At 39.8% G+C, this 14,043-nt stretch overlaps 1 protein-coding gene across 1 annotated transcript; it reads left to right on the plus strand.

Annotated features, from left to right (window-relative positions):
- Nucleotides 1-9,258: 9,258 nt before the first annotated feature.
- TSPYL4 (TSPY like 4) lies at nucleotides 9,259-11,954 on the plus strand. The gene has a single exon (XM_007109559.3). It carries the CDS (start codon nucleotides 9,312-9,314, stop codon nucleotides 10,554-10,556), a length of 1,245 nt encoding a protein of 414 aa, XP_007109621.2. The 5' UTR covers nucleotides 9,259-9,311; the 3' UTR covers nucleotides 10,557-11,954.
- The last annotated feature ends 2,089 nt before the right edge of the window (nucleotides 11,955-14,043 follow it).

A 14,043-nucleotide genomic window follows, 5' to 3' on the forward strand; every position in this document is an offset into this window, starting at 1 on the left:
TCTTATTTAGTTCATATCCAGACAAGTAGTCATCTAGCTTAATATTTCTCAAACCTGACTGCCCATTATAAATAGCTGGGAGCTTTGAAAAAATCCTGATGCTTAGGCTCTCCCTCAAACCAATTAAATTAGATCTTAAGGTGCAGACAGGTTTTAGAATGATGGATAACCTTTCCTTGGACTTCTGAAGTGAGGGAATGCTCACTCGTTTTCAGTTTTGTTAAATTTACTCAGAAATCCACTGCCTTACAACATCTAGCTATTGCAAAGGGCCTGGCATATAGTTCCCTCACAGCACATTTGCTCCATTATTTTGACCCCTGTAGTCTTGCAGAACGGAATTAGCCTGATTCCACCAGAGTTCTAAGTACTTGAAGATCTTTACATCCTTCTCAACATCCCCTCACCAACTTGGCTATATATCAGTTCCTTCAATGTTCCTCCTCTGTTTTGTATGCTAATTAAACAAGATTTATTATGCCAGTGCTCTTACTAAACTCGGTGCCCAGAACTGAACAAAATAACATCCAAATAACAAAATAGAATGAGATATTTTTTTCTGCCTTTATTATGAATAGTATATTTCTTTAAATGGATCCTGGGAGAGCATTAGCTTTTGGGGCAGCAATATTACCCTTTTACTAAACCCTTAAGTTTTAAAGTATTCACATGCTGCTGAGTTTGGCTTCACCATCTTACTGCATTTTATTGAACTTTGTGTCCAACACTTTACACGTATCTATACTAAATTTTATTCTGTTAGGCTAATTCTCCTAACTTATTAACATTTGGAGGATTCTTTCTAATGAGTAATTCTCCCTAATTTCATGTCATTTGCAAATCTAGACTAGCCACCTCATTGTTGAACTTCTCCCTCCCGGGATCTTCCTTTCAGAGTGATGTAGCATCTTTAAGACATGATCTTTCCATCATCTGTAGATCCACCTGTTAGTGTGTGTGTGTGTGTGTGTGTGTGTGTGTGTGTGTGTGTGTGTGTGTGTGTGGTTTAACTTTGTTCTAGAGCATCAGCAAGCATACTTGGCACCTCTTAAGGAATTAGGGAAAGATGCCCCCTCCAGGCAGAGGGGTTAGAAAAGTGTGCCATTTCCTCCCAGATGCAGTCCATTATAGCAGATGTGCTTTGTCTTTCAAATTTCCTTGTCAAAAAGAAAACGACTTCTTAGTGATCTTTTTTTTACCTCTATTGATCACTCTGCTTTTTTTTTGAAGGCAGTATTATAATATTTTAATATTACTACTTCAACTTCTGTGGGTTTGAAATTTTTCAAAATAAAGTTGGAGAAATATTAAAAATGATGTTATAGAGCTTATTTTTAATCAGTCATCAAAATTAGAAGACAAATAACTACAGAAGTGCACAATTAAAAGCCTAATTTATAGACCTGCTCAATTTCCATCAAAGTAATAAAAATACTCATATTTAAAAGATTGTTCTATAATTAGGGACTATAAGAAGTACGTAGGAAGCATATATTATTGTGAAGAGTTATTGGTGAAGGTGGGTTATTTCATACAGCTCTAGATAAGACCCAACATTGCCCCAAATTGACCATATATCTAGAAACTTATTTTGGGATTCATGTACTCCTTTACAACGTTCTAGAAATATGGGTCTTATTGAGGGCTTCAGCACACATTCTTGAGCTTGAGGCCTACTGATGGATCAGAGATTGGCATTGCAGAATCAGCCACAGCTACTAAAAGCATGATTTGTACACAGAAGCCTGTGAATGTCTTCATTTCCAAGTCTTCATTTTTTTTTAAGCTTCAAACTCTGATTCCAGAGTTCAGGAAAGCTTAGTATTGGAAAATAGTGTGTTCTCCGCTTGATTTCTAGTCAGTATACATATCCCATTTGAATCAATTTGCATTTCCGTGATCACATTAATAGTGGTTAACACTGAGTTCCAAATATTTAACCCCTACCACCTCACTGTTGTTTTTGCCTCAGCCATTCTCTCTTTGCTATTTTAAGTGACCAAAGGTGTTACCTAATAATAGATTTTGTTTGTTTGTTTTTGGTATTTGTCATTGTTTTCTTTCTTAAGGTATGATTTACACACAGCACAAAAATGTTCACAGCAGTTTTACTCACAATAGCTCAAAATTAGAGCAAACCAAATGTCCACCAACAAGTGAATGAATAAATTATGATGTATTCATACAATGGAACACTACATGTAGTGTATACTCAGTAACAAGAAGGAACAAACTTGATTATGCAACAACATATTTGAATCTCTAAATCATTATGTTAAGTGAGAGATGCCAGATAAAAGAGTATATACTATATAATTCCATATATGTGAAGGTCACTAGCCCAGGAAACTTACCTATGGTGACAGAAATCCAAAAAGTAGATTGGGGAGAGTAACTAGAAAGAAGCATGAGCAAACTTTCAGAGGTGATAGTAATGCTCCCCATCTTAATTTGGCTGATGATAACACAGATGTATCCACTTGTCAAAACTCGTCCAACTGTACACTTAAATTTCATGCAATTTAGTGTAAGTTATAACCTCAATAAATAGCACATTTTAAAATATTGTTGAGAATTCAAAAACTGGAACTCCATTTGCCCATCTCCAGTGTTTTGGCTTCTCTCCTTTTGTGCTTAAAAGTTGCTGACTCCACTTGCAAGACTGTATTTGCAAGTTGTTCTCATGCTGTAGTATAATTCCAATTTTGGAATTACTTTTTTTTTTTTTTTTTAACTTTTTCTCCCTTAATTCCAGGCCAAAATTGATCTCTTTGGAGATTCCCTTAACTTACAAACTAAGAGGTTCTGTTATCCTCTGGTCACTGAAGAAGTTCAGTCTGCTCAGGGCATATTGTTCTGTAGGTAATACTGATATAATCAATAACTCTCTCCCTGGGGGCACCCTCAAGAATCCCCCTGAGCTTCCCATTCCATTTCTGCACATTCAGATGCCTACAAGATGCTTCTCTGACCTTCTTTTAATCACAGTTGAATTCCTTATCCCGTGAGTCACAATTTGAGCCTTGGGGATATCCAGTTCTCCTTCAAGTACACATCTCTGTCTCCATAACCTTCTCCACAGATTGTTAGAAATATCATGAATTTCCATGTATGCTCTTGTTTTAGGTTTCCATACCACTATTCCCATTGACTAATAAATAGGGAAATAGAGGCTCAGCAAATTGAAATGTATTCATCTAGATGTGAGCAGCACAGGCTGCATTCAATTAGGGTTTCTTATTTCAAGCTAGGGCACATTCTACCACATTGCAGCAGCCTGCAACTTTGGCATAAAAACATACATAAAATCCTAGTTAAGTACAAGTATCTTGGCCTTAATTGAAAGTTATTCCTAATTCATTCATAAATGGTTTTAAAAAGGATATGTTTATTTATTTATATTTATATATCTGTTTATCTTCATGTTAAACAATAGAAGGTATCCAAACCCCATCAGATATCTATTTCCTGTATTTTAAAATATAATTTTTGATATTTACTGTCTGAGTTAAATGCTTAGTTTTACTTTTCCTCAGAACAGAATGGGCCAAATGTTTTAATATCATCCTGGAATTTGGCAGCTGAGATGTAAAGAACTGTTGATATCACTAAGAAATGTAGAGGATGTATATTTATTGAGGTTTAATTGAGTCAACAGAGTGATTACTTATAACAGATACTTAATACTTATCCTTTTCACCAAGCTGTGCCTTCTCTTAGCACGGGGCAATTAAGAGTTGTGTTGAGATGGGCCTAAGAACTGGTCGGTACCTGGTAGTCTAGGTACTGTTGTAGTCAACTATTGTTAAGTAATGGCCGAATTTCTCAAGTTTATTCTTGGGTCAGTTTTGCTGAATCCTCTCCAATTAGCTATTAAAGGTATATATTTCACAAAAATTTCTTTCCTTAAAGTATTGTATAAAGTAATATTATGTGGAAGAATGAGGTAATGCATTTAGTTCCAGCAATAAACTTTTTCTATGAACTGGAGATATACTATATGTCTAGAATCATTTAGAAATAACGAACATTGCAGACAAGTATTATTACTACATCCTAATGTTTCATGTTTTTCTCAGATTATTCCAATTATATTTACTTGGTCCAATTCAACTCTCCTTTCTTTCACTTACTGCTTCACCCTTTATGGATTTCTTTCACCTTTGAACTTCGATATACTTATTGTTTCATAACAGAATTTGACATTGATTTTGTACTGTCTGCAGTGTATTCAATATAGGTAAAACTTAGCATAAAAATAATAAAAATTACCAAGTCAGCTTTTATTTATTGAAAGCCCATTGGGATACTTTACACATATTTCATCTTCACAACAGTCCTGTAAATTAAGTTTTATTATATTCATCTTATATATAAGGAAATTGTGGCTCAGAGAATTGAAGTGACCTGTTCAAATTGAACAGCTAGTAAGTGGCACAATTGAGATTTAAAGCCAGATCTGTCTGATTCCAACATATGTGTCTTTATTCAGTGTATTAGTAGGGTTTGCCAGAGAAGTAGGGGCAACAGGAAGAGACTTATTATGAGGAATTGGCTTGTGTGGTTATGGAGGCTGAGAAGTCTCATGATCTGCCATCTGCAAGCTGGAGACCCAGGAAAACTGGTAATGGTATAATACCCATCTGAATCCCAAGGCCTGAGAACCAGGGGAGCTGATGGTATGATTACCAGTCCAAGGGCAGGAGAAGACTGATGCCCCAGCTCAAGTACTCAGGCAGGAAGTAAAAGCGGCAAATTCTTCCTCTACCTTTTTGTTCTATTCAGGCCTTCCCGGATTGGATGACGCCCACCCCGACTGGGGAGGGCAATCTACTGACACTTTCCTGAGTCCACCAATTCAAATGCTAATTCCAGAAAACATCCTCACAGACACTCCCAGAAATAATATTTAATCTGTCAAATTAACCCTGTCAAATTGACACACAAAATCAACCATCACACCCAGCATACAAAGGCATGAGGTCACTCAGGTCAGGGACCTTGTCTGATTTCCCTTATGATTGGTAAAAGCAAGGCTTTTTTTTTCTGGTGGGGTGAGTGGCTAAATGTTGTCACAGGGGGAGCCATCATAACCAAACAAGCTTGTCTGAGAAAATTTTAATTTTGTAACAGTGATAGCCTAAGTATAAAAAAGATTATGATTCAATCTGAAAAACATATAGAGCATGAAACATTTGTTGAAAACTCATACCTTAGTTCTTTTAATGAATGTATGGTTTATAAAATTGGCATAAATATTCTCTTTGGAACGGTTTAAACTTTAACACCAATGACAAACTACTCAGATTATTATTAATTTTTTGGTTCATTATTTGTTTTTTTAAAATAATGAAGCCAGCTATTATATTTAAAATTGTTCTATAAAATATTTTAAATAGATTATTTTAAAGACAACTTCCTCCCTCTAGTGACCAGGAATGGGAATACCACATCCACAAGCATTAAAAAAACTGATTCTCAATGTGTTTGTGTACCTCCCCCTAGAGGATGCTTGGGAAATTTGCCAGAGTTATTTTGGTTATTATCAATACAATGAATGTGGGTGCTATTGGCATTCATCAGGGGCATTAAGGACGCTAGCATCCTGCAATGTGATAGACAGTGCCCCATATAAACTAATTATCCATTGCTGAATATTCATGTGGATGAAAAATTTATTATTTAAGCCTAGAACCTACCACTATCCTACATATGAAAACAAAAATTTTTTCCACTGTTTATACAGTCCATTTTTGAAAGCAACTTATTTCATTTACTCTAAAACATTGATTGTAAGATACATCATTACCTAACAGTAAGAGTGAACAAAATTGCCAATTAAACTCTGACACGAAGCTTTTTAAGACTTTTATTTTATCAACAATCAACGGCGTGGAAAGGCAACCTATGGAATGGGAGAAAATATTTGCAAACCATGTATCTTAAAAGAGGTTAATTTCCAAAAACTACAAGGAACTATTGATTCTATAGGTATAGCCATCTAACTACTTCATCATGTAATTTAATATAGGCATACCCAAGCATTTACAAATTAAAATAGATATTTTAAGAATTACTTTCTTTTACTTGCCCAGATTTCCACAGCTCATGAAAGGCAGAGCTGGAACTCCAGCCCATGCCTTCTGTCCTCCTCTAGTAAGATGGGGTCTGTAGAACACCAATAACAAAAAAGGAATGTTATATCTAATGGGTTGAGAACTGTTGATTTAAGGCATGAAGTGAGGATCATGAATTCTTGTTTCTCCCCTTAGTAACTTAGTCTCTCCTTAGTAGTATTGTTGGGGCACTTCCCCACCAATAGTCACTATTTTGTGGATGTGGATGATTTAACATTAAATTTGGATGGCCATATGATCTTATTTCTAAGAAAGTGCCTTCTCATTTTATATGTTGGGTAGGGTTGAAGAATAATATAATGAATGAGTGCACAGGTTCCTGAGTCAGATTACCTGCGTTCAGATTTTGGCTCTATCACTGCTGTGTGACCTTGGATAAACAACTCAATTTCTCTGTGCTTCATTCAATTCCTTCTGAGGTAGAGTCATTAAATGGAGGTGATAATATTACCATTTCACAGGGGTGTTGAGAGGATTAAATGAGATAACATTTAAGTGTGTAAGTGTCTGGTGTATAGAAGACACAAAATAAACGTAAGCTATGATGAATATATACAGGCATACCTTGGAGATATCGTGGGTTCAGTTCCAGACCACCAAAATAAAGTGAGTATCTCAATAAAGCGAGTCATACGAATTTTTTTGCTTCTCGGTGCATACAAAATTATGTTTACACTATACTGTAGTCTCTAAGTGTGCAATAGCATTATATCTAAAAAAACAATGTACATACCTTAATTTAAAAATACTTCCTTGGGCTTCCCTGGTGGCGTAGTGGTTGAGAGTCTGCCTGCCGATGCAGGGGACACGGGTTCGTGCCCCGGTCCGGGAAGATCCAACATGCCGCGAAGCGGCTGAGCCTGTGAGCCATGGCCGCTGAGCCTGCGCGTCCGGAGCCTGTGCTCTGCAGCGGGAGGGGCCGCAGCAGTGAGGGGCCCGCGTACAGCAAAAAAAAAAAAAAAAAAAAAAAAAAAAAAAAAAAGAAGCAGATTCACAGATATAGAGAACAAACTAGTGGTTACCAGTGGGGGTGGGGGTAGGGGAAATATAAAGATGAAGGAGTGGGAGGTACAGACTATTGGGTGTAAGATAGGCTCAAGACGTATTGTACAACACAGGGAATATAGCCAATATTTTGTAATAACTGTAAATGCAGTGTAACCTTTAAAAATTGTATAAAAAAATTAAAAAATAGTCAAAAAAAATTCGGTACATACAACAAGAGCAAAAAGTTCACATGTAGTAGCCTTATGTAATTTTCTAATTTTCTGTTACAAATAGCAAACTCTTTCTTTCTTGCATGGCAAAGTAACTTTCACTCAGCATTTGCTTCTCTATTGGCTCATGTTATAATCCAAGAGAATTAATCCTTCAACAGTGAAAAGATTCTTTAAGAAAAGAAACAAGGCAGAGTAGTGTCAAAGAAAAACTCAAAGTCACTTAATTGTAGCACGCCGTTTCCTTGTTTATAAGCAGGATAAATCAATAGATTGATTTCACCCCACAAAGGCAAAAACAGGATTTATTAAAAGAGGAAAGAGGAGAGAGAAAAATAATTATAGTCTGGGAAGAGTGAATCTTGTTTGCACATTTTTTTTTTTTAATGGCATAACTGATTAGCTGGCAGCAGTCAATCTTGACAGTCTGTCCTTGAATATCTTAAGTGTTTATGGACTCTCTGGAAAACCTTTGTGAGCTAAACTATGAAGCTGGATGACAGGCTGTTTCTCTGTAATGTCTGCCTGTATTTTTCCATCAGCACCTCATAATTAGCTGTACAGGTCTGCACTACTTCCTTCACCAGAAGTCTCAATATAACTGCTGATTTTCTCGAAATCCTTTGCCCCTAAATCTTTACTTCTAACTGGAATCTCTTCTGAGTCCTTATTTGAAAGTGATCATAATCTGGGATGCTTTGTAGTGGAATTTCTATTACAAAGAGTTATCATTTTTCTAATATGAATTTAAGACTTTAGACAAAAATATGCAAATTTAAGTTTTCATTTTTTTCTTGCATTTTCCTAAGGATTAACACCAGTATTTTCACACTTCAACAAACAGAACAGATAGTAGTGATAACACTATCAAGTGAAATGTATGAACGAACTGACCCGAATAAACAAGTTTTCTTACTCAAATATTTTAACATTAACTTTTTAATGTTACTTAAAATATTTTAATTAAGAAAATTAGTAGCTCCGGTGCCTGCAAACAGTTGATCATGGCTTGTGCCCTGCAGTGAATTATCACAGAAGAAAAATTCGGCAAAATTGCTGGCTTCATGCCCACAGCCGTTATGAAGAAGGAACTCTTCAGATTAAGATTACAACCCGAAGGTAAGCACTATATAATATGTATACTTTCAGAAATTAAAATCCCCTTTGATTACGTTTCTTCCAGTAATGCTTAAAGGCTGCATTTGCACCCTTGCACGTGTGTGCGTCACCTCTAAGTGAGGAAAATACATTTTGCTACTAACATCAGTTGAAAGTGAAGAGAAAATATTGTCCAGTTGCTTCAAAGGTGTTTGCCAAAGTACATATACTTTAAAATCTGTAAGGCAAATTGAAATAATCCTTTATTATGTCTTCTTAGGATGAGAGAAACTTCCCTTTTAGCTGCTCCTAATTTTTAAAAATCATCACATTTAACACAGCAACACTTTTCTTAGAAATCAAAACCTGCTCATCTCAATTATTTGGTAACAGCAATGAATCCGTACGTTAAAGAAGGGCTGCGAATTGCTGAATACACTTTACTATACAAGAGAGGCCCCATGAGCTGACCTGAATAGACAATAACTAACCTTTCTTAGCAGTTAAGTATTTTAAAAGACAGTAGGTGCCGTAGAAATTCATTCAGAGCCTTAGAAATCCACCTTAACATAGTTCTCACTTGCTCGAGTTTGGTCTGTATCCATTTATGCAAGACAAATCTTTTTCCAGACTCACAAAATTCATAACATTTTGTAACAAAGAAACACCCTTGACAGACTAGCATAATCATAAAGCGCAACGAACTCTCGCGCGATGTTGAGACGCTACCGCCTTAACGTCACCGGTTGCCATAGCAGCATACCTCAGAGCTGAAAAGAGGGGTGGTGCGAGGGGGCGGAGCGCGGCTTCGGCGGAGGACAACGGACGCTCTCCTCCTGCAGGTCTGACTTCTACCAAAATGAGCGGCCTGGATGAGGGCGACAACCTCCCTGTCGCTAAAACCTGCGGTCTCGCTACTCCCGACCATGCCCCGGGACATCCGGACCTAAAGCATTGTCAGGGCGAGGAAACCGGGGCCACCCTGGTGATGGCGGACACAGGTGAGGGCGGCTTGGAGACCGCCGCAGAGGGAGGCGCGCCCCGGGACCCCGCGGGCTGTGGCCTTGCGCTCCGCATTCGGGTTGCTGGGAGTTGCGGCCGCGTAGCGACCAAAGCGGGCCAAAAAGAGGCTCCTGCTTCCACCGAGGGCCTGGAAGCAGCCTCTGCCTCCACCTCGGTGGCAGCCGACAATAGCCAGGAAAATGGCTGTCAGCGTAGAGAGCTGCGCAGCCCTGCTGTCGAGAAGGCTCTAGAAGCCTGTGGCGCAGGGAGGTTGGGGTCTCAGATGATGCCTGGCGCGAAAGCCAAGGAAATGACGACAAAAAAGTGCGCTGTTTCAGCAGCAGCGGAAAAGGAGGGAGTAGCGGAGGCGGTGGTGGAGGAAAAGAAGGTGATGCAGAAGGAGAAAAAGGTGGTAGGAGGAGCGAAGGAGGAGGCCCGGGCCAGGGCCCCGAAGATCAATAACTGCATGGATTCGCTGGAAGCCATCGATCAGGAGCTGTCAAATGTAAATGCCCAGGCTGACAGGGCCTTCCTTCAGCTGGAGCGCAAGTTTGGCCGTATGCGAAGGCTCCATATGCAGCGCAGAAGTTTCATCATCCAAAATATCCCAGGTTTCTGGGTCACTGCCTTTCGCAACCATCCCCAGCTGTCACCTATGATCAGTGGCCAAGACGAAGACATGATGAGGTACATGATCAATTTGGAAGTGGAGGAGCTTAAACACCCCAGAGCAGGCTGCAAATTCAAGTTCATCTTTCAGAGCAACCCCTACTTCCGAAATGAGGGGCTTGTCAAGGAATATGAACGCAGATCCTCTGGCAGGGTGGTGTCTCTTTCCACGCCAATCCGCTGGCACCGGGGCCAAGACCCCCAGTCCCATATCCACAGGAACCGGGAAGGCAACACTATTCCCAGTTTCTTCAACTGGTTCTCAGACCACAGCCTCCTAGAATTCGACAGGATTGCAGAGATTATCAAAGCAGAACTGTGGCCCAATCCCCTCCAGTACTACCTGATGGGTGATGGGCCCCGCAGAGGATTTCGAGACCCAGCAAGGCAGCCAGTGGAGAGCTCCAGGACCTTCAGGTTCCAGTCCGGCTAACTTCTGCCCTGTGAGAAGCTCCTGCACAAGTTTCCTTACCACCTCCTCTTGGACCTGTGCTTAGCCAACAGCATGCAGTCTTCCATTTACTTCCTTTTCACACTGGATTATTTTGTCCTTTTGTCCTTCTAAATCCTCAAAAATCAGTGGCAAGGTAGTCGCTTATATGCCTATGCTCTTCTTCCTCTGAGCCTTCCTGCTGTTCTGCATCGTGTTACATGTTCCAAGTGCACGGCCTTCCACTACTTCTATGCCAAGCACATGATACTGTAGATATGCACTCCCTTCTTTTGCATGCCCTTGGCCCTGACGATAGCCTTCTCCCAGTTTTTAAAGTGGTTGACTACCACAAAGAAGCTTGATATACCTTTGCAAATAATTATTAGCTGGGCTTCGCCGGCTGTCCTCCTGATACCCATGTACTCTGTGGCAAGATCTTTGAGTTTCACTGCTGCAAGATGAAGCTTATGGAGATGATGCCAGTCATCAACCCAGACTGAACATTCCAGGCTACCAGTAACTGGTTTCCAACTGTCTTCCTGGGTCCATGCCATCCACGCTGCTGGTTATCTGGCAGAATAGGCAGCTGGCTGGTGGGTGGCTACTAGGCATGAATGAGGTAACAGATGACAGGTGTTCTGTGTTATCATGTTGGTCTTCTTATGCCTTTGGGCACCCTGCATTGTGATCACATACTGGTGAGTATGAAGGCCTGTGATATGGCCCACCCGAACCTGCACTCAGCCTTCTGGATGAGCTTTGCACAGGCACCATTGCCTTCCTCTTCAGGAACTATCTGTAGACTTAAGCTCCTGGGTAGCACACAGGAACTATCCCCTTCCCTGCCCCCCAGATGGTTACCCATAAACCCAATTGGCTGTCAGGCAGGTTGGGCAGTCATAATAAATATCACAGCGTCCAGAGCAAAGCTGGTGGGGGGGTCCCTTCCAGCAGTTAGCCTTTTGGAGCCCTAGCTGACAAACCACCCTTAATCTAGGCAACTTTATTAGGCATCCCCTTCTCAACCCCTCCCGCACCCATTCTGAACATGACAAAGTTGCCAGGGCGAGGGCACCAACGAAGAGGTCTTTCTGGTCTGTGGTGCCTGTTATGCATGTGTCTCTTTCTCTGTCTCCCTCCCCGCCCCCTGCTTCTTCCTCTCAGCAGCAGTTACAGCTCAGAAATGGAAAACAAAACTGGCAAAGCAGGCTTTCTGTTTAATTTGCTCTCCCTTTGATTGTGTCCAGGAGAAAAGTACTGTGCATCAGACTCCAGATCTCTTATTGCTGTCTTCTGCCCTCATGTCTCCACCTCACTTCCTTTAGCAAAGTCTAAACATTTCAAAGGAAAACCTGTAGGTTAATTGCCTACTTATGGGCATTGTTTTTTTTGGGCCAACTCTGACAACCCCATCCTCTTCCTCATCTATTTACCAAAACCTTCTGTGTGTTTTCTTGAGCTTTAGTGTGAGAAGCTGAGAGGAGAGACAGAAGGGCCTCACAGTAATGGCTTCAAGACAGACCCAGAGCAGGCTGTGATCCAAGGCAATCAAAACTTAGTTTCACTCCACCTTTCTAAGCATGGAAATTCTTTTTGGGGCTTTGGACTACTTAGAAATAACCCCAAGGCAGCATTTTGAGGGTCACTCGTGTCCTCTGTACTGTTCCTTAACTGCCCTGACGTCCCACAGCCTGCATCCTACTGCCTGGCCTTCTTGGCTCTCGGTCCTCAGCTTCTGCATTTACTTCCCTGCTTCTGACCTAACAAATGAGGGAGCGGGGCTGCAGTCTGCATTGTGGGAGCTGCCAAGCCTCCCTCCTAGGGGGTAAGGGGGTGTGTGAAAGTCTGCTCCACGGGGCTTGGGATGTCTGGACACAGAGCAGTGGGCAAGGTGTCCTAGGCTGTAGAAACTGAAAGCCCAGAAAACAAATGAGCTTGCTGTGGATTGGGCTTGAGAAGGTAAACAGAAAAGACTGGAACCCTGTAGGGTCAGGGGTAGGAGGGGAGGCCCCTGAGGTTTTTCCCAGGAGAGGTGGGAGAATGAAAGTGGTTGATGTTTAAAGAGGATGGTGGGAGGAGTTACGTTTTCCTTCAGTTTTTCCTAACTCCTCGAATTCACCAGTAGTTTTCTGTACACAAAAATGCAAGTCTAAATGTTTTGTATTATTTTAGAATATGTGAACGATTAATGGTGTATGCTCCTTATTTCACTGTGTTTGAGTAAAGTCCTGTTAATTCCTTTCTCCATTTATGCTTTCTGGCAAAACTGACATTTACAGGCATGCTTTTTGCTTGTAATTGAGAATGTGTACAAAAATATCAGGCTTGTTTCCTGTGCAGTATGAAGACTTATGTGAATATTCACTAATATATCAGCTTGTTCTGTTCTCTCTTCTTATACAGCTCTATTCTTAGAAATATAATTTGAATGTGATCTTTGAAATTGTGCTGTCTTGTGGAAGTATTCTCAAACAGAAAAACCTAACTGTCATCTTGATATTTCTTGGCCTAGCAGTAGATATTGTACTTGACATCCTATGTTCCTAACCAGTGTAAGTACTTGTAGAATTGCTCTGTCAAACTAAACAAAGATAGTACTTTAGTCTTCTCCTGTGTGCTCGAAGGAAAAACAAATCTGTTACTCTGCTGTATTTCTTGTTTTCACTAAAAAATAAAAATAAATAAGGCTTGTCTGTTTTGTCTAGGCTAATAAGTGGTTAGAAAATCATTAAAGTTATCAAGTCGTCACAGTAAGTATCATCCTGAACCTTAAAAAAAAAGGCAATAGTGCACCTTCCAAGATATTTTGTGTGAAAAATGGTAAATAAGCCCAAATGCATACTCATAAACATATTTCCTATACAGTCAGTGTAGGTTTTGGTAATTGAAACACCATATATTGATTGTTGTCACTCACTTAAAATACTGTTTTCAGTAGAAAACTGTTCTCTATGCCCCATAATAGTTTACTTATATATTTATGTTAACTATGTCCCACCTTGGGCTCATTCTTTGATTTAATGAGCTTAAGATAGACTTTTGGAAGAATTAATCATTGGATATTCTTTAAGTTACTACTTAAATTCTTTTCCTACAACAGTGTGGTGCTCTAAAAAGAAAGAAAAACAAGTTATGACAAATATAAAGTCTAGAAACATGATATCAGACATCACAATGTCAATTACCAGTAATGTTTTGCTTTTCGGCAGCTATTACATGAAGGTGTGGGAGATACATACTTCTGCATTCTCTGTAGCAGAGAGAACAGTGAATGCTCCAAGGTCTCCATAAATGAATCACTGAATATTTTTAGCCATCTAAACAAAGATTTGACATAAATGGCCCCAAATTACTGATTTGAATTAGAGATTGTTAATTAAACATACAGTTAAAACAGACTTGGTGACTCTTGGTGCAATATTTATTTGCAAGCTCTATTTGCTGAAGTACAATTTTTCTAGGCCTGGAGAACTTTTAAGTATTAGAG

The sequence above is a fragment of the Physeter macrocephalus genome, chromosome 10, assembly GCF_002837175.3.
Source record: "Physeter macrocephalus isolate SW-GA chromosome 10, ASM283717v5, whole genome shotgun sequence".
NCBI lineage: Eukaryota > Metazoa > Chordata > Mammalia > Artiodactyla > Physeteridae > Physeter > Physeter macrocephalus.